Below are 26,025 nucleotides of genomic sequence, written 5' to 3'. Positions count from 1 at the left end.
CATTGGTCAAACTGAGTGAGAGTGGTGGAACCTGGGGGTTTGGGGCAAGAATTTTCCCATGCAGAAGTCCTGCCAGACTGCTGCCAGACATACCTTTGCTGTGCTTTCATTTCCAAGGGCTAGAATATTCTTGGCTAGAGGAAGTTATGGCCAAGTAAAAGCTGGCCTGGAGAGTGAACTGACACTGAATAAGGTGGTGTTCAAATGCTTATTTATTATTTGGGGAAAAGATGGCAAATAAATATCTGTTATTTTGTGTAATTGAATGACTGGTTTCTGTTTGGGAATTAAGCAGCAATGCCATTTCCCTTGTACAGTCCCTCTTTCGTATGCCATAAACTTTATTATCATATCCGTAGAAGGAGACTGCTCAAGATGCGCTAGCATCATTCAGTCTGTTGATTAATTATAAAGAGAGGCAGTAAAATGTGGTAAACTTTGCCTGGTGATCTTTTTAGGGGCATGAGAAGCTGCCATTGCTACAAGGCAAGAGAGGAGGACTTTTCTGGCAAACAGTGATGGAAAGAAAAGGAGGATCTCTCTCGGTACTTGCTGTGTGCTGAACAACTGCTGCCATGAGCCTGGCCTCAAGCCAGGACTGCAGCACCATCTCTTGCCAAGAAGAGGGGTGAGACATGGCGTGTGCGGTACTGGGACTGTGAGGGGGGCCTGGCAATCAAGCTGTGGGGGCTACACCTGGACTGTTTCTAATCTGCTGGATGGCCACGGCCAAAGGACTCTATTTTTCTGCCCTTCCCTTTGTCCCCACCAGCGCTGGTGTGTCCTGACTGCATAGACTTCAGGGTCCTTGGGGAAAAGGTGTCTCTCTTGAATTTTTGTACACAGATAAACCTTGGGGCATATTTACAAAGTTCTGAGCAGAAGTGAGGCTGTAAATACTCTAGGGCTTGTGGGAGACTATTATAAGACAGATTAATAATTAGTGTCAATTGCCTTTTCAGGACTCCAGCCCTGCCTATGTCTTCCAGCTTAGAGTGATCCCTGTAACAGAATTAATGTATTTTTTTTGCCCCACTTGGCTGAATTTGAGTGAAGGATGTTTGCTTAACATGGCCGAAGTGGAGAAAGCACCCATGCATTAGGTTGTCTCCCTCCCACTTGCTTTCTTGCTGCTCTTGATGCATCTCCCTCTTTCAGCCCGCGGATTTTGGTGAAGTAGCTGCATTATGGCCAGCCCCTCTGGGCACAGCACACACCCTCGGGAGCCTGGCAGCTTGAGGGCTCCCAGGTGTGTGTGGGACAGTGTCTGGGAGCATAAATCACTGGTGCTGAGTGGTTTCTGCTTGTAGGAACCTTACTCAAAGTCAGCACTGGGGCTTCTAATAAAAACTTAGAATTTTTATTTACTACAAATCCTGTCATTGCCCATTTGAGCTATTTGCTGTTTTCAAAAGCATAGAAATGAATAAGAGAGGTTAAAGTATATCCTGAAGCTGCTGATAATTAGTGTGGCTGCACTCCCTATTCATGTCAGGTACCAGACCTCTTATTATTTCAAAGGTGGGGGACATGATTTTTGTTTGCCTTCGTTTTTAGGCGAGAGAGAACAGCTGTGCTGTCTGTGATTCTGATCTCAGGTCTCTGACAAGTAGTTCTGTTTCGAAAGCAAACTGACAGAGGAGGAAAATGGACTTTTGAGTGTGGTATGAGCTCAGGAAAGCTTACGCTTCATTTGACTGTTTCACTTGACAAAGTTTTTATGCCTAAGGAAACAAGACAGACCATTAAAGCCAGACAGCCCCTGTCTGGTTGATGAAATGATGCAGTACATATAAGTTTAACCCTTACAATCATACTTACTTTTTTTTTTCTTCCTTGATAGCAGTAGGGCTTAGATGATTTATGTGCTTTAGATTTCAAACAATGTTTTGGTTTTGTTTTTTTAATTATGGATCTGCTCCAAAGAGGGTTAGTGCCCTGAGGTGCTAGATGAGCCAAAACCACAAAAACATCACCACCCCTACAAAAAACCTTTTGTAGCGGGGGGGGGAGAAGGGACAAACCCTAAACAAAACACTCTTTTTGGGATTACAGTGGGCAAGTGTGTCGTGTTTCAGGTAGAAGTACATCTTCTAGATTACTGATTCAACAGGCTAGCCACAAAATGAAGAGCAAAATTCTTAGCATACAGAAATATTTCCCGAAGCATGAAAGAAACAGAAGCATTGTTATTTTGTAATCCCTACCTGTTTGATTCCTATCTACAACAAAAAAAAAAAAACCAAAAACCAAAACATTTAATACCATCAGTTTTGTTCCACTTCAAAACATGAACTCTGCAGCAGCTGATGCCTTGAATAGAGGCTGGAGTTGGAAGACTCCATCATATTTTGTAGCACTTAATTTGTGCTTGCTTGAGTGACTGTGAAACTTTTGGTACGTGAGAAAGCCTTGAGGTTTGTTAACAGTATGCACAAATACATACGAAGCCTTACGTTCTGCTAAGCTTTGTGATTAAAACTTGCCAGGACCAGCAAATTAGGAAGACGAGATGAACCACCTGAGATGACCCACACTGCACATGCCTTAAGGGAGAGTTCAATTAGTGGACACCAAGATAATGACCACCAGAGGGTTTCAAAGACCTCAAAAGACCACTGGTCCATTTAATAGTGCATGCCCAAAAGGGCAGACACTATGTAAATTATTTCTGAGAAATAACATGAATATGTACGACAGTTCTGAGAAATACAATGAATATGTATATACTGGAACAGTACAAGGTTTGCTTGCTGTAGGTAACAGTATGCACGTTAGAAGGAACTTTCCCCCATGCATCCGGCGCTGCAATGAAGATTGCCTGCTTTGTAAAACTCCAAAATTGAGTCTTAGAGTTTCTTCGACTAGCTTTTTATGGTAACACAGCAAGGCTTGATCTAAAGCCCCATCTTTTCAAGTTCCTGCTCCTCAATACTTCATGGTCATAAATATCTCATCCCTTTCTTGTTAAGAGACAACAATACAAATGGAAAGGATTAACAACAGGACACTCCTGTTGTGCTTTGTAGGTTTATTGCTGCCCCTGCAGTTTGCAGATAGGACAGTGGGAGTTGGAGACTATAGAGCTTGTGTAATATGATTGCACAGCTTTTTCTTTCAGTACATGCTGTCCAGGAAAGAACAGAAAGTGAGAGCCAAGTTGCTTCAGAGTGGTTTCAGCTCCGTCTCCCTTCTATTGCAAGGGGGCACAGGAGCACTTCTTGCCTCTGTCTGCTGGTGCATCCCTCCTGCATCTTCTGCTTCTCCAGGCTGTCTGCTGGCACATTCCTCTGCAGAACCTTCAAGGCTGTTTAGGCAGCTTAGAGGAGCTCTGTGAATGCCCAGAGCAGCCAGGAACAGTGGCTATGTACGTGCTATGTACATGCTCTCAGAGTCCTCTCTTTAGGTCCTCCATGAGGCTGCTAGACCACAACCTGCTTCATTACAAAGACCCACCGACACCTGTGGATCTGGTCATAAATCTCTTCCTTTTTTTCTGTTTCCCCCCATGCACACACACTTCCCATGGTAGTCATTCCCTTTGCCTTCTCAGCTTCTTTCACCAGGTCTCCCAGCTGATGCCTGTGCATCACTGCTGTCACAGTTAGCCAGGAGCCCCTTTCGGTGGGGTGCAGCTCTCTGCCTAACTTCTGCCTTGCCTTTTAAGAAATCACAGCCTCTTAAGCCAGACATAAGACATTTATTTGGACCCAGGATGAGCTCTCTTACTCACTGCAGGTTGCACAGCTAGTCAGCACATCAAAGTTGAAGACAATATATAATGCTCTAGTACATCTAAGTTAGTGAGGTGGCTTGACATTCCTGTACAGAAGGGAAAGAAATCCCTGTTAGGCAAAATCTTATTTCTTCATTCTCCATGAAAACATCTTTGAGCCATGCAGTTACAATTTTTCTAAAAGGACCCCCCTCCTGGTAAACCAGCTTCCAGTAACATTATCTGCAAAAGCCCCTGTTCACTTTCTGTAGCTTCATGCTGGCCCAGGACCTTGTCACTGCTGAACCCAACAGCCTGGGGTGCCGATTTCTAGCTCTAGATTTTCATCAGTTTCCATCTGTTCTCGCATAGAAAGCCTATGTTTCTTGGTGAATTTCAGTGGGGGCGAGTCACCTATAAGCAGGTAATGTCACAATACAGTGTCTAACCACAAATCCTGGGCTGTAGTGCACTCATACTAACCTGCTCAAAGGGAAAAAACACCCAAATACAAACCAACTCACAATAAAACCGAAACAAGTAGCAAGTTTTCCAAGTTTTTAAACTATAACTGGTAACAAATGAAGTTCTAGTCTAGGTTGACCAAAGCTTCCCTAACTGTAACCCCAACATATCACTACCCTGAAACATGTTCTGCAAAAAAAAAAAAGTCTCTGTAATATATCTAAGGAATAGTGCAGCTTGGGATTTCTGGGAGCATTACTGGTTCTGTGATCTCTGAAGTATTTCTTTACCAGATTAGGTCTCTGAATCACCCATGCCCCTATCTTTGTCTTCCTAATATCTTATCTTATAGGTTCTCAAGCTGGTAGCAAAATCCTTCCAATATGACATGGAAATATTAGCACACAGCTGTGACAAAGTTGCTCTTAGATAACTGATTCCTGGCTTCTACAGGTGACTGCAGTTATGCATAAAACACAAGACTATAGTGTAATGTAGTTTGATGTGCTAGGGAACAACAAAAGAAAGGCTGTTAAGGAAAGGTGAACCAGGAGGGTGAAAGAAGCACAGAAATCACCCAGCTATCAAGGCAAGGGCCTTGCTGACCAGGGCCTACTCCCCCAGTACCTGAGTGAGATAGCAGAGGCAGAGATCATGGCCAGTCCAACCAAGAGTCAAGATCATAAGGCAACATCATAGTAATGAGGCAGATACAAGGTCAAGCCAGGAACTCAGTCCACAGGTTAGGGGTAAGATCAAGTGCAGTGTTGCCAGGCATGTTTCTACTCAGGTAGTAAGGACCAAGATCAAGCCAGGCTGAAGTCTGGATCAAGGACCTTAGAAATTGAATACAGCTGTAGCTAAGCTAGAGATGACTACTACTCTACCACCGTACATGAGATGAGAACTAAAACCTCCAGGCTGAGCTTAAAAAGAGTTCCTGGGCCCATGGGTGTAGGTCCCAGGTGGGGTTGATTGGGCCATTAGGCCTTATTAGTGCCCTCAGAGCCCCAACACCAAGCTCCGTTCAGATATCTGCAAGTCATTTCTGTGTGATCTTGGGCAACTTACTTCTTTCTCTGTATGGGACTGTCCTTCCATCCTCCTTGGTCACCTTGTCTATTGTAATTGTAAACTCTTAAAATAGGAACTGTTGTTTATTCTATGCCTGTACAGCAACAAGCATAGGAGGACCTTCATCTTCACTGAGCCTGGTGATAAAGAGGCAGGCATGTAGTAGCTGTGCATAAACGTGTTTCTGGTCAGAGTCCTACAAAAGCTTATGTGCTGTGCAAACAGTAAACATTCCTACCTCCTGGCCTGACACAGCCCCAAGACAGTTTCTTTCACAGTCCTGCCCTCAGTATGTTTTGCCTTGAGTAGGCTTTGCCGTGATGTTGGAACCATGCGACACTGTGAAATCAATGTGCCTGTGCCCAGCAGCCCGGCTGCAGCAAGTGCAGAATTGTGTTCGGGATTGCTCTGAGGCTGTCACTGCAGCTGATACATGACATAGGTCTCAATTTATTAAAAGCGCAATTTTTGCTGCTCACTTTTAAAAATCTTAGTGCAGGGCTGCTTCTTTGTGCGTTTGAGATGAAAGCAGAGGATAGAGTGCTGAGTATTACATCATTGTTTGTTTGTTTGTTTTTTCCACAAAATCTCAGTTTAATTCTTTCAGTCGTGCTTTGTTATCCAGGTCTTCCTTATTAGAAGTCTTAGTTGGTAACATCCTTAATGTGTGAACCATTCATATCTTCTAAGTTCCAGACTGCTGTTAGAATCTGTAGTAGTATCTCCAGTGGGTTTTTGAAAATGGAACAGTTTTCTAACAATGTAACTTACATGCCATGAACAGTACCAGAAAATCTGTAACAAGTTAAATGAAAATTTACCCTTGGACTGCAGTGGAAATGGGCCTTGTCCTTAAACCTGCATCAACAATAGCTCAGCTGTAATGCTTATTATCCAGGAGTTTAAATGAGAGGATATATCCACTGTAGCTGTGTACTTTCTGATTATCAGGTTGCTGGTAAGAAAGCAATTTCTGAAGGCTCTTGGTAGGCAAACTGGGGGTACCTTTTACCTTTTTTGACTTTACCAACAAAAAGCAAGACCCAGTACAGCCCTGGCGTACTGTAATTAGGGAGCAGCCTCCAGACTCCTGACTGCATTTCTTACGGAGCTTTGCAACAGGAAAAGAGGGTGCTGACAAACTGCCTCATGCTCCAGGGAATCTGACTGAATTGCTGCTTCCCAGAGCAGCTCACTTTCAGAGGCCTAAGCAGTTGCTGGGACATGTTTTCTCATCACGTGCTTCTCTGATCACTGTAACATTTGTTTTTTGAGGTATTGAGAAGTCTTTGAAATGTATGTGGCCAACACTTATTTATAATTTTGTCTTTTGTAATTGAGAACTCCATGGTAAGTAAAAGAACGCACAGCCATTCTCAGTCTGGTCCTGTTAGAGTTTATGTGAGCTGCTTCATCCCAGCTGTGGGCAGCGATTGTGGAAGCCACGCTGAACACTGAGGTCTGTTGAAGCCGAAGGAGGATTTATAGGTAGGCAAACTGGCATCGGTGCATGTGATGGAGCTGCCTGGAGTATTTAATAGACATGCGTTTGTAAACATTTTTCACTAGTGGGGCTGCAGGAATTGCACATGGGAGAGATACCAGCAAAGACTTAGGGATCGCGTTTGGTATTTCTCCTCCAGTGCTGGCACTTTTCGATCAGTAATTTTAAGTTTGTGAATGGGACAAGAAAGAATCTGGGGTTAATGTGAAGACAGTCTCAAGAGGAGAGGGTAAGTGCAGAGGACAAAATTGGAGAGCTGGTGTCCTAGAGGCTACAGGTTGGGGTTAGACCAAGTCTGCTTGACAGCAAGAGTAGGAGAGTTGTGCATGCAGCTTTTTGGCTGTTGTAAAATCCTTTCACTCATGGTCTGGCAGGCTGTTTGGGTCTAACAATCCTTGATTTGAAGACAGCTGTTTTGAATCACCATAAAGATACGCACCAGGAGAGAATGGCCCTTGTGAAACCCATACTCTACCGAGAGTCGGCGTTGAACACAAGGGCAACGCTCTGTTCTGGGGCAAGCCGTGGTGCTCGAGCCTGAGTGAGGACAGACCTTGGGACGCGAGAAGATGCCTTGCAGGAGTGCTGTGCAGTGGTGCCTGGGGGTCAGTTTCGGAGAACAAGAGCTGCAGCTCAGCCCGTGTGCCCGATAGTCAGGCCAGGACCTCTCCAAAGGGCAGGGGAAAGCAAGCAGGACAAGCACTTGTCAGCATGGCCCGAGCCGGGCCCTGCATTTACCTCTCTGCGAAGCGGAATGGGCTGAGCAGCCCGGCTTGTCCCTGCGGCTCCGGACCCTGCCCGCCCGGGACGGGGCATCCGCCTCCCTGCCGAGCCTGCACATGGCACCGGCGGCTCCCCACGCCCTGCAAGCCCCTGCCTTTCCCTGGGCGGGGGACAGCCCAGCGCCCCCGCAGCCCCCGTACCGCCGAGGGAGGGACGAGCGGGCGCGGCCACCCCCGCCTCCGCCTCACCCCCCGGCTGCCCGTGACGGGCAGCGAGCGAGGCGGGCAGCGGCGTTTCCGCCCGCCCCGGCTCCGCCGTGAGTGCGGGAGCATCCGTCCGTCTCCGCCGCCGCCCGGCCCCGTCCTGTCTCGGGGCCCCGGGCCCAGCCGAGCGCGCAGGTGAGGGCAGCCCCGCGGGACCGGGACCGGGACCGGGACCGGGACCGAGGCACCGGCCCCTGCCGGTGGGGGCGTGCGGGGACCTGGGGAGGCCGGGACCGCGCCGCGGCGGCTGGGGTGCCTGGAGGAGCTGCGGCCTCCCCGGAGTGACGCCGGGCTCCGGCGGGGCAGGCGCGGCGGCGGCGGCGGTGGTGCTGGCCCGGCGGCACCGGCACCCCGCGGCCCTGAGGTGGACCCGGTTTCTGGGGAGCGCAGCCCGGGCACTCGGCGCCCACTGGCGCTGAATCCCCTGAGCAGCCCGCGCCGGGTGGGGAGCCCGGGCATCCTCTTCTCTCCTGGGTGGGTTTCGGGTCCGCCCGGATCCCGGCTACGTCTCGGCTAGTGGCAGACCCCTCGAAAAAAATCATGTGAGGTGCCCTGTAGTGAACACAGGGCGTGCTCTGTTTTTGCTTTTTGTCTTGGTACTTCTGGGTGAAGATTGGCCAGACCTTGGAGGCATAAGGTTTTAAGTATTCTGTTAGAATTAACTACTGCAATGCTGAATTCCCTATCAGTCTTTTCTTGAGTCCTGCTACATACTGGGCTGTGAGTTTCTTATACTAGTTGCCAATAACGGGCACCGTGTGGAAACAGGGGTCTGTCAGATCTGACTGCTTGTTCCATTGTGCACTGACAATTAGTTGTGCGTATACAACAGGAAGACAGACGTTCCTAATGTTTTCACTCCAGTGCAGTCATATTATGAACTTTGATCATCATCTCTTCATACAGTAAACCTGTTCCTTTTCTGGATGCAATCTAAATAGGTTTTTCTGTGCCTTGGGGCAGTCACCCTATCCTTTTGTAAAGGTCATTGTAAAACGTCTGTGATATCCTTTTTTTTTGAAATGTGGTGACTGCCACTGCATTTAATAGCAGAGGCTGCCCCCGTATTGTGTGTGATGACATATTTCCTGTAATCTCCATTTTTACTCTAGATGTTGTAACATTTAGTTTAGGTTGGTTGTTGGTTTGTTGTTTGGGGTTGGTTGTTGGTTTGTTGTTTGGGCGTTTTTTTAAATGTGGTTGCATGCTGAGCTAAGATCTTTGGTTAAGCCATATGCAGTGACACATAGGCCCTTCTTCAGAGTTATTTGATTTGGTACCTTGATGTGCAATTTCTTTAAATAGTCCTGTGCAGTAGAGATTTACCTTTATTTCTGACATACTACCCTGTTATCGAGCTGAAGCACCAGCTGTCAAAATGCACCCGGGAAACTGGAGCAAAAGAAAAATGTTACGCGAAGTCACAATAAGCAAGACCATTTTAAGGAAAACTAGATTTGCAATGTGAGCTACCTTGTCAAGTATTTCAATTCTAACCCACTGAAGGCTGCAAACCAGAACAGAATTGTGCATCTGTTAAAAGTATGGTTATACTAGCCAGTAAAAGCAAATTGCTGAAGCTTCCCAATTTATTTATTGTTGTCTGATCAGTGTACCTTGTCAGGGGCATGTTCTTACCTGGTTCCAATGAAATGGTAAAAGAGATTAGCTTAAGCTACATCACTTGGGTTTCAACCTGAAAAAGTTGTACTTCATTCATGAGGCAGACCAACAGCTGCTTTGGGCCTACTGATGACTGATCACAATAGCAGCATGATTGCCTGGTTAGTGCGCCAGTACTTTCATATAACTTATTAAAATAGCTTATTGATGAGGCAAAAATCAGAGTCCAAGGAAACAATTTTCTGTTTCATCTGAGGCAGGTATTTCCTGTGCTGTGGTCTTCTGCAATAGCAGGTTACAATTGAACAAGATTCATGAAGAGCCTGAGCAAGGGTTTTGGGAAAAGCTCTATGTGGTGCTAAGGCCCAGACAACACAGCCCTAAGGTCGTTCCTTCTCTTGTGGTGGAAGCCTCCTTAGGCTTGAACTAAACCAAACTGTAACCTGGCACTGTTGTGGCTCACAGATGGGATTTATAGGGACTAGTTCTGGGGTACAGTGGGTTAGTGATTGTTGAACGCTAGACTCCCAAAAGCAACATGTTAGTTTTTCCCCCTCAACTTGTGCATTTAATACAGTGTGACCTAAGCAGCAGGTACTTCTTCCTCGCTCCTCTTAAAATGATACAATACAATATGCCAAAGACAGTGTCCAGGGAGGAAGGTGGGTCACTGCAAATCTACTGAAGGCTGCTAGTTGCAGCAAGTGCTTGGAGCATAGGTGTTCTGACAGGAGCCCAAGCTCTTTTTTTTTTTTTTTTCCTGGTCACTTTTCATGATTAGACAATGGAAAGGGGTAATTCACCGTAAAAGGTAATTGACAGCAGTAGCTGCTGTTACACTAACAAATAAACGTGAGCCAGTTTTAAACGATTAAGAGAGCTGCAGAAACAGCGCCAAGTGCCTGCTCTTGGTAGGAATAAATCAGGTCTAAATCTGTGCTGCCCTGAATTTGTCATCAGCAAAAGATAGCAAGGTTGGTCAAACTTTTGGAGTGATGTCTGTATGAGAAAGGACTGAGTAAGCTGGTAGTTGTCATTCTGGGAAATAATTCAGGCTTACATTCAGGCAGAGAGGTAGGATGGAAATTTAAAAAACAGCATAGAAAAAGGTTAATAGAGATAAGTCTTTCTGAAACTGGCTTTTCCTAACTTTGATATCCCTGGTTTTGTACTGGAAGAAACAAACAAAGGAGGTAGTTCTTCATGCAAGAAGGAGACCCATGCAACTCCTTGCTAGGGTCCTGCCAGGGTCTGCAGATATGAAGCTTACAGGGGTTAGAAGGGATGAGACAAGTACTAGGATTAGAGACCCACTGAGGATTAAATAAAGCATATCAGGCTCAGGAAATACGAAATTTCAGACAGTATTTCAGTCAAGCAGCCCATATGTTCATCCTGTTGATACCCTTTCCTGGGCATCTCCTTATGGCCATGGTTGGAGACAGTTTATAAGCTAGCCAGACCCCTGTTCTGATCAGTATGACTGTTCTTTTACGGTCATAACACTTAAAGGTTTTTTTTTTTAATTATTATTAACACATATGCTTAATAATCACATATCCTTTATGCCAGGCAGATATGCACCCACTGGTTAAATTAGTCTGTGTACTCAATAATTATTCCTCAACAGGGAGGTGACCCAACTTTTTTTTTGCTTCTAACAATTTTCTTGCTTCAGCAGTAGAGCGCAAAGCTTTTCTCCTTCCTGCTGTTTGTTTTGTCTTTGTTAGGCTGATAGGAGCTTACACATCTCTTCTTCAACTCACAAAAAAGAAGTGGTAAGCATCAGACCTTTTGCTTTGTATCCACCAACCTACCTACCTCTTCTACCTACCTACCCCTTTACTATCCCCTTTCTATCCACCAACCTACCTACCCCTTTACTCCTCTGACTTTCAGGACTGGAAAGGATGAAAGCAATTGACTATATTTACTATAGTTGTATATCTGAAATTCAGCTGCCCATTAATTACTAAATTCATTACTTATCATTCCATGAATTATTTTTTTCTTCTTGTTGGGGAATGAAATAAAACTGCAAATTTATTTTCTCACCTAGGTATCTGGACAAAATGGGGAATGGATCAGTGAAACCCAAGCGTCTGAGGCGGCCGGATAGACACGTAGCAAACCTCTCTATTGGCTGTGCTAGCAACCATAAGTTTTTGAAGGACCCAGGTCCAGGCATCAATGTGATCAATGGGCAAGCTGATGTTCTTTGCAGCAGGGTGCTTGAACTGGAAAAGGAGCTGAAGAGAAAAAATCAAAAGTTGCAAGAGGGTCAAAGTCATGTTGCTGAGCTTCAGGAACAGCTGGCTGTGCAGACTAAGGTCATAGAAGAACTCACCAAGGAACTTCAGAGCAAGTGTATACAGTTGAACAAGCTGCAGGATGTTGTTAGCACTCAAGGAGAGCACTCTCTTCAGCCTTCTCCATTTAAAGTGGCTTCAAGGATTCAAGTCTCTGCCGATAGGAGGAGAGGAGCAAAGGAAGGTGTATCTGCAGAGCCGACAACATGGCTGTATGGTTTGGACAGGCAAGCTATGTTTTCCTTTGAAAAAGCAAGAGTACGAAAGGATTCCAGGTGAGCTTGTTTCAGGGGGATTATATGCTTGTGTGTTATGGGTTTGTGTGGTGGGGTTTTTTGGTAGCAGGGGAGGGGCCGCAGGGGTGGCTCCTGTGAGAAGCTGCTAGAAGCTTCCCTGGCTACAAGTCAGACCCGCCTCTGGCCCAGGCTGACCCAAACAGTGACAGTGGTAGCTCCTCTGGGAGAACAGATTTAAGAAGGGGAACCTGCAGTGAGTAGGGGGATTGGAATGTGAGAGGAACCCCTCTGCAGACACCGAGGTCAGTGAAGAAGGAGGGGAGGAGGTGTGCTGGAGGAGGTGGATGCCCCTGCAGCCCGTGGTGAGACGGCAGGCTGTCCCCCCACAGCCCATGGAGGGGAGTGGGGGAGCAGATGTCTGGAGGATGGCCACGACTCCATGGGAAAGCCTGTGCTGGAGCAGTGTGTGACTGAAGATCGGCCCATGGAAAGGACCCACTCCAGGGAAGTTTGTGAGGAACTGCAGCCCACGGAAAGGACTCACATTGGAGATGTTCATGAAGGACTGTCTCCCATGGGAGGGACCCCACACTGGAGCAGGGGACGAGTGAGGAGTCCTCCTCCTGAGGAGGAAGGAGCGGCAGAGACAAGGTGTGGGGAGCTGACCCCAACCCCCATCCCCTGTTCACCTGCGATGCCAGGGGGAAGGTAGAGAGAACCAGGAGTGGGGTCGAGCTCGGGAAGGAGGGAGGGGTGGGGGGAAGGTGTTTTAAGGTTTGGGTTTACTTCCTGATATCCTTGTTTTCATTTGATTGGTAGTAAATTAAATTGATTTTGTTTCTTCCCCAAGTTGAGCCTGTCTTTTGCCCGTGACCATAAGTGGGGAGTGATCCCTCCCAGCCCTTATCTCGACCCACGAGCTTTTCTTTATATTTTCACCTCATCCCACCATGGCCGGGGAGCAGGGAGGGAAGTGAGCGAGCAGCTGCGTGGTGCTTTGATACTGGCTGGGCTGAAACCACGACACTTGTGTTACAAGGATATTATTTTTATGACAATGATATCCTCTCCTCATGATAAATCAAGATTAAAGTATCCATCTCTTTTATATAGGCTTTGTCACTGTGGTAGTTAGATGCTGGTTGAGTTTGTGTGTAACTTTAACCAAGAATCATGTGTGTCCCACAGACTTCAGATGAAGGGTGGTGAGTAGCCTCTGTATTTTAGTTGAGGAGACTCTTATAGTCTCTTTGGGATTTATCTTTACTGCCAGCTAAGCAGAACCTAAGCCTCTTCTCAGGTCTAGGTTTGCCTAGTGCTTGCAGCAGAAGCTATACTCTGGAGCACTGACAAGCAGAAGGCTGGATGCCTTCATGTGTGTTCAGATTCTTATTCCTATAGCATGGATGGCTTGGGAAGGAGCAGGTGGCCCCAGCTCAGCTCTCCCAAATGCAGTACAGACATGGATTCTGAGCTGTGTACAAAGTTTGTCAGCCCAGTTTCAACTCAGTCTGTTGCGAAATATAATGAAATGTTTTGTACGGTGCGATTATCCTCTTAGGAGCTTCCTTCTGCCCTCCAGATTCTGACAGTCATGGTGTAGGATCCTAATTTTACTTGTTCCTCTTTGAATCCAATTATACTTCTAGCCTCTGCAAGAGCCAGAAATATCTGTGGTCACAGCTGATCATGTGGACAGACGTATCAGACTGGTATCCTTAAACATACCTTAGACCCTCTTTTACTTTGCAGTGTAGACACAACCTGAGTGTCTGTTTTAACATAGTGGTAGCCAGAATCTATGTGGACTTCAGCCAGCAGCTTAAGTGCCTCAGATTTGTGGGGAGCTTTATTGTTTTGTTAAGAATTCATGGTGCATTTGAGTAGGCTTGAGAGTCATCAGACTTGGTTTCTCATCCATCATGTCCAGCATTGCACATTAGAGGCTGTGTTGTGAACCAGAAAGGCTGCCTGAGTCATCATAAGGAGCTGAAATCTTCAGCTAGCAGTGTTTTTCCAGAGTAAGGGAACTCTATTAACATTTTATCACAAGTACCTGGGCAGTTTAAATAATTGTTTGGTTTAGGAGTGTTCTATATGTAATTACCTGTTTTCTCTTTGGTATGATCCTTGTACTGCAGTCCGCCACCTGGCTTTCAGAGACAGAATTGTGACAGCACTGAGGATTGAAGCAAGAAGAGCCAGTTGATTAGCTAAGTGCAGCACAGACTTTGGCTTTCAGAACAAAAACAAATATTGCAGCTTAAGTAATCCAAGTGTAATGCTGATCATGCAATAGAAACAGAGCTAGAAATTTGCCTTCTTGATTCAGTGGCTTAGCATTTCTAAAAACATTTTCTTTTTAGCTGTTTTCTTGTCTTTCTAAAAGATTTAGTGTAACATAACAGGATAAAGGATCAGTTCTCTTCCCTCCTTTCATCTCTTACAATCTGGTTCAGAGATTGTCATTGTTACTGCTAAGGCTCCCATAGATTCATAACAATTTAGAACACACCATTCTTAAATTTATTCTGATATTTACTCCTCTGGAAACAACTGACTGCTTAAGTATGCACTGCATTGGCAGTAAGAGCACACCATCCTCCCCTCCCCACCATTTCCAGCTTTTCTGATTCTGTTTGTACCTTCGTTTTCTTCTCTTTAGTACTTGCACATTCTTGAATTTTCATTTAAATTCTTGTCTTCCGTGTTGGTCATTAAGCTTGGATTTGCCTGTTAATTATTGTCCTTAGAGTAAGTAATTTGAGAAGGAACTAGAACTCATCATTTGTTTGATTGTCTAGTGCTAGCAAGTGTACCAACTTGGCCAGAGCAATTAGCATTAGAGGGTTTGCCTTGTGTTCTACACAAAAAAAGAAGTTGCTCCTCAAGCTCCAGTGCGAAACTAAGTAAAACCAATTTTGGACGTGCAACCAAATCTTCAATTTTTAATACTAGAATATTAATTTAACGTAAATGTATGATTTCAATTGACTAAAGAGTTTATGTAAACTTCTTTCATGGGAGGCAGGATTATGACTGAAGAAAAACATATCTTGCAGCAGCCCTGCAGTAAAGGACTTGGGGATACTGGTGAATGTAAATTGAACATGAGGCAGCAACGTGTGCTTGCAGCCCAGAAAGCCAACCATATCCTGGGCTGCATAAAAAGAATAATGGCCAGCAGCTTGAGGGAGGTGATCCTCCCCCTGTACTCCACTCTTGAGACCCCACTTGCAGTACTGTGTCCAGCTCTGGTGCCTGCAGCACAAGACATGGACCTGTTAGAGGGGGTCCAGAGGAGGGCCACAAAAATCATCAGAGGGCTGGAATACCTCTCCTATGAAGAAAGACTGAGAGAGTTGGGGTTGGTCAGCCTAGAGAAGAGAAGCCTCTGAGGAGACCTTATTTCAGTCTTTCAGTATATAAAGACGACTTTCAAGAAAGACAGAGAAAGACTTTTTACCAAGGCCTGTAGTTAGAGGACCAGTGGCAACAGTTTTAAACTGAAAGAGGGTAGGTTAGATTGGATATAAGGAAGAAGCCTTTTTACCATGAGGGTGGTGAGGCACTGGAACAGGTTGCCCAGAGAATTTGTGGATGCCCCATCCCTGGAAGTGTTAAAGGTCAGGTTGGATGGGGCTTTCAGCAACCTGATCTAGTAGTGAAAGGTGTCCCTGCCCATGGCTGGGGCATTGTATTAGATGATCTTTTAAGGTCCCTTCCAACTCAAATCATTCCATTCCCCCATCCTTTCCTCCATCACCTTACAGTTGATCTCTTGAATCCTAAATCATCAGAGGGCCTAGAATTAAGAAAAGGTGACTTCTAGGGTATCCTAAGTATTCAGTAGATCATTCCAGACATTAAAAATTTAATTGCTTCGAATATTAAACTTAACTTCAACTTCATATTTTACCCAGTGTTACTAAACTTAATTTTCTGCAATTAACTATTTTCCAGCTTTAGCTCTTGGTAGGAAATAAACACAGCCAGTCTTGCTGTGTTTTACATGTAGGTCCAAGAGCATGGTCCAGTTGTCAGAAAGACAGGTAAGTAGTGGAATAAGATCTTGTATTATTGGCATTACAGCAGGTGGTCTTTGTTGTTGTTGGAGTTTTTTAGTGATGCTTTGTGTTAATGTTCTTTTTAGCCTAAGTAGTCATGAAAAAGACGGGTCAGACTAGTTTTGGTTTTATATACAGTTTAGACCATCTCCAAGAGTTCATGTCTTTGAACCTTTGGCTAAGGTTCTGAAACTTAAATATGTCTTATTAATGGGTACTTGTCATGTGCTTTGCAGTGATCAAAGTGACTTTGTTCAAATATCTTAGGCTTTGAAAGACTAGACATCTTGAACTACAGTACAGCAAGTATGGGTGACTTGAGTTAATACATATGCAAGGTACTAACGAAACCTCAATTCCTGTGGCATAATCAATTTTTAAAAATCTTGAAGATCATACCTAAAGTATTTGTCATTTGCAAGATAACATTTTTTTCCTGCTACAGCCAGCTTAACATTAGATGCTGCTCTGTGACAGCTCTTAGACCTGGACAGAATGCTTTTTTAAACTACCCTTATAGAAAATGTATTTTCTAAAGCAACATACATTGTAGTCACAGAAGGAAGAATTTATGCTTTCTCCAACTAATCAAGTTATAGTGAAAAATCTTGCTCAGACTTCTGGGGTGGGGGCAGATACATCTTTCTATGCAGTAGTGGCCAAAGTATTATTTGATCTTCCAAATACTTTGGAAGCAAACAGATGCGGAAAAACGACTACAAAACTGTTTTAGACATAGCACTACTATGCCTCTCAGTTAGATAAGCCTGCAATACACATGCACTTGTTTAAGCCAGCATCACCTTGCTATCGAGACAACCAAATTCTGGAAGGTACAAACATTTTGTTTCCTTACCTGGGCTGTAAATACTGTAGTAGGTCAAATTCAGACAGTTGGCATACATGTAAGGACAAAGTCTAACCTTCACTGTCTACAGAATTCTGTCCACTGTAATTAAAAAATACTGATCCTTTAGCCTAACAGTGTCTATAGAAGTGTTTAGAGTCATTGATATAGGTAGCTGCCTCCCCTTTACAGAGAGAGGACTTAATGCAGCCCCACTTCTGCATAAGACAATTGCAGTGTTGCTACACAGTTGTGAAAGGAGCTGTTTCAGAAGGAAGGCAAGTTCCATGCTATATTTGCATTGAGTCCAGAGTGTTAGCAGTCCCTTTTAGAAACATTTGTAAAACAAATGTCACAATTTTATGCTATTGATTTAGTAGGGTTTTAAGTGCCATACTTTTGTTTGGAGTATCTCAGCATGAAAGTTTTAGAAGCTTTCAACGGTTCTTGATCTATCCTGCATGAGTGGATGTTTTCTCATGGATATAGTTCATCTCTTGAGCTAGTTGGATAGATCCATCTCAGTTTCCAAAAATATGAGGTTTTCCTTAATGGGAGTTTGAGCATTGAAAATTTAACTAAAACCTGAAGATTTTAGAGTTGGAACATGGTATTTGACAGCAGATCTCTCCAGTCTTTCAAATGGAATTTTTTTTAATCTCTTATCCTTTGCAGTGTTAAGAATCTAGGTGTCTCAGTATCTGTAGGGCTTGGTTCTCCATTTTTCTGTGTCCTTCCAGAGCATCCTATCACCATTAGCAGCATTTAAGCTGCCTATATCAAGTCCCTTCCCATTATGGGCTCAGGATCATGACCCAGTTCTGTTATTGGTTGGGGAAGAACTGTCTTGACACTTGACATTGATGTCTTTTACCAGTCAAGGCCAGCAGGTAACCAAAAATCTCTCTTTAGTAGCAGGAAGGTATATTAAGAGAAAGCATTACTCTGCAAAGTATATGTTGTACCCTTGTACCTGGGATGACATCTATCTTATGATGGGAATAAATTCCCAATCCTGTTCACAAAAAGCCCTTCTTAGAGTGTCAAGTGCTATTTCTAGGGGTTGACTGGGAATGTATTGAAAGGGGCAGGGGAAACATTTCCACAAGAGCTAACAACAGGGAGGGGAACAAAGACTAGAGAAGGACACTATGGCAAAGCTGGCCCTAGGCAGTGAAGAAGAGTCCTACTAGCAGTGGGACCAAGAAATACCTCAACACCAGAACAGTTGTGTGGAGCTGTGCACTCCCTTTTTAGCCTTTTAGTAGTATTTATCAGGACAGTGACAGGCACGAGTATGGGATCAAATGTCTTCTGTCCTTTCAGGATATCTAGTTATTTCCAGCAGCAGTTCTCAAGAGTGGAGCGGGTATATGAGAAGCTGAGGAAAACAATGGAGAGAAAACTGTTAGATACTGTGCTGGATGCCCATGAAATGAGCGATCAACTGCTTCAAGAGCCTGAGCCATGGTTATGATACTCATGTGTCCTTCGCTCTGTGGCCAACTGCACTTTCTGAAAACAGCATAGTCTTCTGTTCTGTAGTTCTGGAAGCTTTAGTGCTCATTTTAAGTATCAGCTTATGACCCATTTACTGTATTTTATTGGAGTATTGTATGCATGATGCAGGCCAGGGTGAATTAAATAAGCAAGGTTGTTTTTAGCAGAAAACAAAGTTAGAGCTTATATTCTAATAACTCTGTTGCTTTCGGCAGAAGCTAAGTTATGATCTCTGTTTCTAAACACAGTCCTCACCATAGCTATTTGATTTTACTTTTCTTGCCTTATCTCATTAACTTTACTTATTTTCAGTCATTATATGGCTGGTAATATTGTAAGTCTACTTACTTGCCTTAACTGACTGTTCATTTTTGGATTTTCTTCAGGAGATTTTCCCACATAACCTAGTTTTGATGATAATCTTGCATTGTTTTATGAATACAAGCAAGAGTGGGCCTCAAATGCCTCAGAAAGCTGTTAGGGTGTTTATTTTGTTATGCAGGTTCCTTACACATGTACATTAGGAACATGGGGACTTAAAGGCAGAATTTACCTTTCACTTCAGCAGTAAAGGAAAACTACTCAGTAGGTCCGTAAAAGCTCCATCCATGCAGCAGTTGTTTAATTGCATTCATTTCTGGCATGGATTCAAGGCACTGCTTTATAGGAAGCCCTTGACCCAGGACATACACAAGTCAATCAGAACTCATAGATTGCCTAGTACATATGTATAGCCAGCTTTGTCTCGGTTGGTTAATCATTATTAGTGATTCATCCACTGTTGATTTTTCCACATTTTCTTCTTAAAATCCAACCACTGGGCTCTTCCACCAGCAGCTCAAATAGACTGTTCTTGTCCTTACAATTCACCCATTTATATGTGTTTACTACTGCAGGAAATGATGCAGAGGCTCTGTCTCAGTGAGCAGCAAGAACAGGGCTGTTCCACAAGAGTAAGTGAACTGGGGGTGACTACAGCACAGACAATGTGCTCACTAACCAGGGCACCATCCCACAAGGTCTGGACAGGGTAGGCAGAGCAGGGTGGTGATAACAGGGTCCACCAGGAGTCCCACAGAAGAAGAGATCAATCAGATGCAAGCTCTAACCAAGAGACAGAAATAAAGTACTTAAAATATTGGGCCAATACCCATCCAGAAGACAAAACCAAAATCCATTATTTCCATAACATAGCTCAGGCAAGAATTGAATGCCCAGACCTGAGCTTAAATAGAGTATGGAGGCCAATGAGCAGAGGATGCGTGCATGGGTTGTGGTCCCAAGTGAGGCTGATAGGGGTAGTTAAGGCCTATTACTGCCCTTAGGGCCCTGACAGGCTAGTCCTTGATCACTGATGTGCCTACTTTACATGCCTTTTGTCTGACTTTTACGGATACACTGAAGCTTTTCCGAAGACGTTTTTAACAAAACAACTCGGGATAGGTGCAGTTTGCTGTAGCATCACCGAAGTGTGATATAATATAAGTTTATTTCCCTGAATGCTGAATTTCAGAATGCAAAGAGGTCAGCGTTAATGGCTGCATGCCTATATCCACAAGCCCTTGTGTTATATTTTTACTTCTGATTATACCCTAAAAATTCCTAAAAGCAGTAGAGGAAAGGGCCTGCTTTGGAAAGATTGTCTCGTGTCTGGTCATTCTCAAAGAGACAGAGTGTATTTGGCATCCCACATGAGCAGACTACAACAGATTTTTACTCGGGTAGGAGCATTTATGCTGTTTGTTGTTGTCTGCGCAAAGGAAGCGGGCACAGCAGAAGTAGGAAGAGTTTTGCAGGGGGGTGGATGGAGGGCAAAGAGCAGTGTGGAAGGGATCAGTACTAACCCTCCACCTCCACACACACCTCTCCTGGATCCTGGTCTTATTTTGTGAATTATGGGATTCACATAAGTCAACGGGTACTTTGCAAGCCGACCTTGCGATCGTGTCCTGATCATAAGTTTGTTTAGTAGCTATGTTGTCTCAAAAGTGGGGTCGTTTACCCAGTGTGTGAAACGCCAATATACACACAGAGCAGAGATATTTTATTCCAGGTCATGTTTGCACAAAGATGGGGGCTAGGTGGTAAACCACAAAGCTACCACACCTCATACCTAAACGGGCAAGCAATTTATACAGTTTAGTTTTACATATTTAGTTTCCAAAGTTCTTCCCCAAAACTATTACTGGTAGTTGCTTATCTACCACAGTTTCTATTGGGCTAGTTTTCCCGGCTTCGAATTAAAGGTACAGTGTTCTTTTATTCTGCAGCGCATGCTCAAGGTGGGTGGGGGAGTAAGACTTTTGGTCTTGAATTGAGTCGGTGGTCATGATCTCCCCTGCCGCCTTTACCTTTCCCCCAGTTACTGAAGATCTTTCCTGACTTCATGGCTGTTAGCAATGATTCAACTTTCAGCGCCTCCTGGGGTAGGATGTTCCCTTCTTATCAATCTTTTAGTTCTTTTTCAGGGGCACAGTTGTTAGCAAGGTATGCCTTGTGTATACAAAGGGTATCTTGTTTTACAAGACCTTTGTGGTCTTCTTAAGTACATCACTCCTTGAGTACATCATTAGTACCATCAGTGTTGACTTTAACCTTACTACTATCATCAGTTAGAAAAAATGTATGAGAATGTTAGAAAAGTGGACCTGATTTTTTTAACAAGTTGCCATTCCTGTACAGGCATAACTTGAAGATATAACTTGCACATTTCTTTCCTTCAGATAAGCAAGGCTGTATACCTTAGTCGTGCAATGGGGAAAGAATATGGTGAGAAACAGTGCAAAACTTTCTCGGGAGCATGTCTTCTACTGGGAGCCTTTTCACGTCTAACTTGATGCTTTCTGCAGGCGGGGTCACACAGGAGGAGAGAGTCCATAGTGTGGCACAGCTAATGGAATGCATATTAATTGCAAGGATTGTAACATTTGTCAGTGGTACTGGTCATGTTGTTACTGAAATCCGGAATAAAACTCCTTAACACCAATGTGATGTTAAGAAGCAGGCACTTTGTTTATTTCAGCACTGGATGCACAGGGGATAATTCCACCTAATGTGCATGCCACAGCTTCAGCACAAACAAGTTATATGGAGTAATAATTACATATTAATCAGATTAATATATATATGGATAAAAATTATTATTAGTGATTATCATAGTACTGCCTACATCCGATCATGCGCAATAATGAATTCATTTGAGTCGAAGGGCTGCTTTTACGACCACTGACCGTTTTGAGATTCTGTTGGCTGTCCTTGAAGTCTTTGTTCTTGTCCTTGTTCTTTTGATCTTGAAGCTTAACGCAATTTCAGTCACATGTGGTCCATTTCAAAATTGTTCTCATCTAGCGTACAGGAACATCTAGTCATAAGAGCAAAGAACTGAAAAACTTATGAACTAGTTAATCACTTAACTACACTTTTGTAATTACCTATATTAACTAGTCTCCTGGCTACACTTTTGTCTATTGTTTCAATCATAATGTTAGTTCTTAAAACACAAAATTCGATAGAAAATATATGAGGTTTCCATGGTTATAGCTATCATGATTCATTGTACCCAACACAATTCCCTATAGTTACAATTTTAACTTGTAAGTAAAAAACTGATTTTTGTATTGTAACAATGTGAGTGTTATAAATGAGAGGAAACACCTTGAGAGGAATGAATGCCTGGTGAATAATATAACCCAACCATTCTGGATCTTTTAAACTTTGGTTTTTTGTTTGAAACCAGTGAGAAGAAGCTTATCACGGATGCCCTGAACAAAAATCAGTTCTTGAAGAGACTGGAGCCTCACCAGCTCCGAGATATGGTGGAATGTATGTATGAAAGGACTTTCCAGCAAGGGAGCTACGTCATCAGACAGGGAGAGCTGGGCAATCACATTTTTGTGCTCAAAGGTGAATACTGCTTACTCATACAATGCACAAGTGCAAGAAACAGGAAAGTAATTCAGAAGTCTTTGCAGGAAACCACAATGATGATGTTTGTGCTCTTAAAAATCATTTATGCTAGCCTGCTCAGGGCAATGCAAGTTCTACCTGTGAGTTTTATGAAACAGAGTGAGAGTAACAAAAAGCACCTTAGAAACTTGAACCTTGATTTAATGCTATTTCATGACCTCTTTCATTTCTGAAAGCCTAGAGGCCAGCAAATCCTTTCTGTTGTAGGTAGAGCCAACACTTTCTTTTCCAAAAGAAGAGCAGGTATAATTTAAAATACAGAAAACTGCTCAATGGTGAGGCAACTTCTGAAATAAACTTACTTTTCAACATTCATGAGAGCCTATACCAGTTTTCTGTGTATGGGAAATTGAGAGATGAGATCTGAGTTTACAGTTCTCAAAGCTTGAATTTTTTTTTTAAAAAAACAGCTGCTTGTTTTTTCTGGGAAAAAAAACAAACCACAGAACAAAAACCAAACTTTAGGATAAGAAGACTTTCCTAAAGTAATGCCAACAGGTCTGAAGTAATCTCACTGCAGTTGTCTGTGCTGACTGCTACTGTGTGCATACTCAAATCTCAAATTACAGATCAGCCATGGTGGAGCCCAAGTTTAACATCTGGAAGTTCCTCCTAGTGTCAATACTCTCATCATCTCACCATAAAAAAAAAAAAAAAAAAATCAGTATTTGTGATTAATTTGCATACTGTATCAATTCTGAACCACTAGAAGGCCAAGAGGCTCATATGAATTAAGAGTTCATGCTGTAAGGAGTATGTTCTGTTGAGGCAGGAATATTCAAGCCAGGAACATACTGGTATATGTTGGCAAGCGTATATTCTGTCTTCTGGCTTCATATAGATGGGTTAGCTTGAAAAATTGATGGTAGCTGTGTTAGGATAACACAGATGATGCAGGGAGAAAGAGGAGGTAAGATTTGTAATGGGGTAGTCATATTTTTGCTAGATAAAATGATAACATTTTGAAAAACAGATGAAATATGAGGAAGAAATTGTGCAACTGGAAATTTTTGACACATTAGACCTTTTTTGAGGAGTCAGTGGGTGTCTTGGAGAGAGGAGGACCGAACTTTAAGAAGAAGTTTAAGGGAAGGTTTTTTTGAGACGTAACCTATGAAGAAATTCAGACTTTCTTTGACTTTTGCTAGGTTTGTAGTAAGGCTCAAGGATAATTTCTTAAAGGAAATATGCTTTTCATTTTTCTGCCCTCTCCTTTGCATTCTGCACATATATACACATACACATGTATGAACAGAAAAACCTCATGAGTAATTTATCCTGTGATCACTGTTTTAAGACTTGTTTGTCTACACCACACTAGGCTATCTGAACTGGTACTGATTGGTTTGTTGTAGCAAAGGTTTATCCCATCAGGATTTAGAATGACCCTTTTCCATGGCCTTTTTCGTGTTGAAAAGTTCATTTCAGTTTTCCCTCCATTCCAGAGCAGATTTGTAAATTAGCAATACATTAAAAAAAAAAAAAAAAAATCTCTACTGGTTTGTACATGTGTTTCAAAGCACTGTTTGCATTGCTGCTCCCATTCCCATGTTCCAGGGAGTGGCGAAGCCAGAAATACATTGATTTGTTTTCCCTTCACTCTGTGCAGTTGAGCTCAGTTTTAATACCTATTATCCTGATGATTTTTGACAGAGGGCAGTCTGGAAGTATTTCAGCAGAATAAACTACTCTCCTCAATACCTGTGTGGACGACATTTGGTGAACTAGCCATTTTATACAACTGCACACGGACAGCCTCTGTGAAAGGTACCTGAGGTTTATTATAACAATGTTGCTCAAAATGAAAACTATGTACTTTTGTGAGGTCCCTGTTATATCCAGATTTCCTTTGAAGTTTTCATTTAATAGATGTTTGCATGTCCTGATTATCTACAGTAAGCTCATGTTTCTTTCCTTGAGTTCTTTCTGCTTGGGAACTCTAATAATACTATGCTATGAATATAATTCCATCTCTAGCATGACCTTTGATAAATAGGCATCTCTAAAGTATGCTGGTTAGCCAGATCTGTACCAAACTACCTGCTACGGAAGGATTATGTTTTAATGTTGAACTATTTAGTAGCAGCAATGGTCTTTGGCTCTTATGTTCTTGTGTCAAATGCAACCCTGAGGCTGAAATTACACTGAATTTGAAAAGATATTAGAACCATGGCATTTTTAATACAGCAGATAAAGTGTAATTCAAGAGGAAATAAAATAATATGTAGGAATTGGTTGCTTTTGTACTTCTTTTAGTTCTGTATCATTAAGTTACTGAGTCTTGCCAAGATCCATTTGCACCTGGCATTTGCGACTGGCACTTGGGAGAAGATTTGAGTTTGATCTCAAATGTGGTAGTCAGAGAGATGAAACTTCTAGGTGAGATGTGCTGCTTCTCTGAGGCAAATACTGGCTCTTGCTTTGTGTTTACTGGCTGAGCAGGATGGAGTTGTTAAGTGTTGCTCTGATACAAATATCCCTCTTCCTGCATAAGACTGGATATTCATCCGTTAAGTACCCCTTGATTCCTTTTCTAACCTGCCATAATCATTCTCTGACAGACCAGTAAGTGACCAAATATGATTAAATTCATCACTTTTCCACTCTCCACCATTCCATAAATATTACTTGTGTTTGAAGGCTAATTTCTGTTCTTGTCTAAATCTGCAGGAACTTTGGACCACCAGTAAGTATGAAGAGTTCATGTTGACTTAAAAAGGAGCAAATGGAATAAAACAAGAAGTTGTTTGCTTTAAAAGCTTCTGGTCTTTCTTCCTGCACCCAGTTTAAGCACTTAATCATTGCTGGCTGTGCAGATGGAAGTTATTACTTGTAATCTGTTTTTGTTGCTGCCTGATAAACAGAACAGCATCAATAATGTGATTATTTTTCTTACTAGCACGCTGCTCTACTTTAATATGTTCCCTATTTTTCTTTTTTGCCTTCTGTGTAGTATTAGCATTATAAAGTAGTGTTTCTGCATAGTAAGATGTCATGCTGCTTTAGAATTTAACATTAATTGGTTTTGAGGTAGGACAAGAGTTGTCCAATTACGGACAAGAAAGGGTGTTTGAATACTTAAAATCACTGCAGAAACCCGCCCCTCCCCAATAGCTTTCTTGTTGTGGAGGAAGAGCAGTACAATGCCATAACTGAGCATGACTAGTAAATACATATGTGAAAACTTTTTTTTGATGCTGGATCTAGTGACACCCTTTACCTGCAGTCTTTGAAAACTGACAAGTGAAGGACTTTAGCCAGACAGCACTTCAATGGCTGCTGCTACCCAGCAACATCTTTACATACAGTAGCTGTATTTGAAACTGAGAACATGATTTACTCATGTTTCTGAATTTCTCTTTCTCTAGCTCATTTTTGAGATTACAGGCTTTTTTCCTAGCTATATAATTGCTTTATTTACTTAAGGTGCAAGATACAGGAAATGCATTTGTGATAGCTTGGATACTTGCCATAATTTCTTCATGCAAAGTAAACTGAAAGATGTTATTCAAGAGAAAAACAAAACCAAATCAATACCGTTGCTCTCCTTTCCAGTATTCAAAACATTTTCGAGCTGTTTTGATAAATGGCAGTTAAGAGCATATGTGTATATCAGTGTTAAGTACAAAGAACAATGTCTGGGTATCATTTTAAACCTGGCATTTTTCTTTCCTATAAAAATGATTCTGTTTATGATAAGTTGAGGAAATCAATTGCTCTAATTTTTTCTGTA

The 26,025-nt window shown here is 42.9% G+C and overlaps 1 protein-coding gene and 1 long non-coding RNA gene across 2 annotated transcripts in view; one reads left to right on the top strand and one right to left on the bottom strand.

Annotated features, from left to right (window-relative positions):
- Positions 1 to 20,956, bottom strand: part of LOC138685137 (uncharacterized) — a 31,632-nt gene extending 10,676 nt beyond the window's left edge. The window contains exon 1 of the long non-coding RNA XR_011324404.1: positions 20,329 to 20,956. This is a non-coding gene — a long non-coding RNA (uncharacterized lncRNA). The remainder of the gene's footprint in view (positions 1 to 20,328) is intronic.
- PRKG2 (protein kinase cGMP-dependent 2) overlaps positions 7,753 to 26,025 on the top strand; it is a 38,918-nt gene continuing 20,645 nt past the window's right edge. Inside the window, exons 1-4 of the mRNA XM_069781848.1 lie at positions 7,753 to 7,879; positions 11,427 to 11,951; positions 22,063 to 22,229; positions 23,946 to 24,059. Coding sequence (XP_069637949.1) covers positions 11,440 to 11,951; positions 22,063 to 22,229; positions 23,946 to 24,059 — 793 coding nt within the window. The 5' untranslated portion in view covers positions 7,753 to 7,879; positions 11,427 to 11,439. The remainder of the gene's footprint in view (positions 7,880 to 11,426; positions 11,952 to 22,062; positions 22,230 to 23,945; positions 24,060 to 26,025) is intronic.

This window comes from Haliaeetus albicilla, chromosome 1 (genome assembly GCF_947461875.1).
Source record: "Haliaeetus albicilla chromosome 1, bHalAlb1.1, whole genome shotgun sequence".
In the NCBI taxonomy this organism is placed as follows: domain Eukaryota; kingdom Metazoa; phylum Chordata; class Aves; order Accipitriformes; family Accipitridae; genus Haliaeetus; species Haliaeetus albicilla.
The sequence above is the reverse complement of the archived record's forward strand: the minus strand, read 5'-3'. Positions and strand labels throughout refer to the sequence as shown.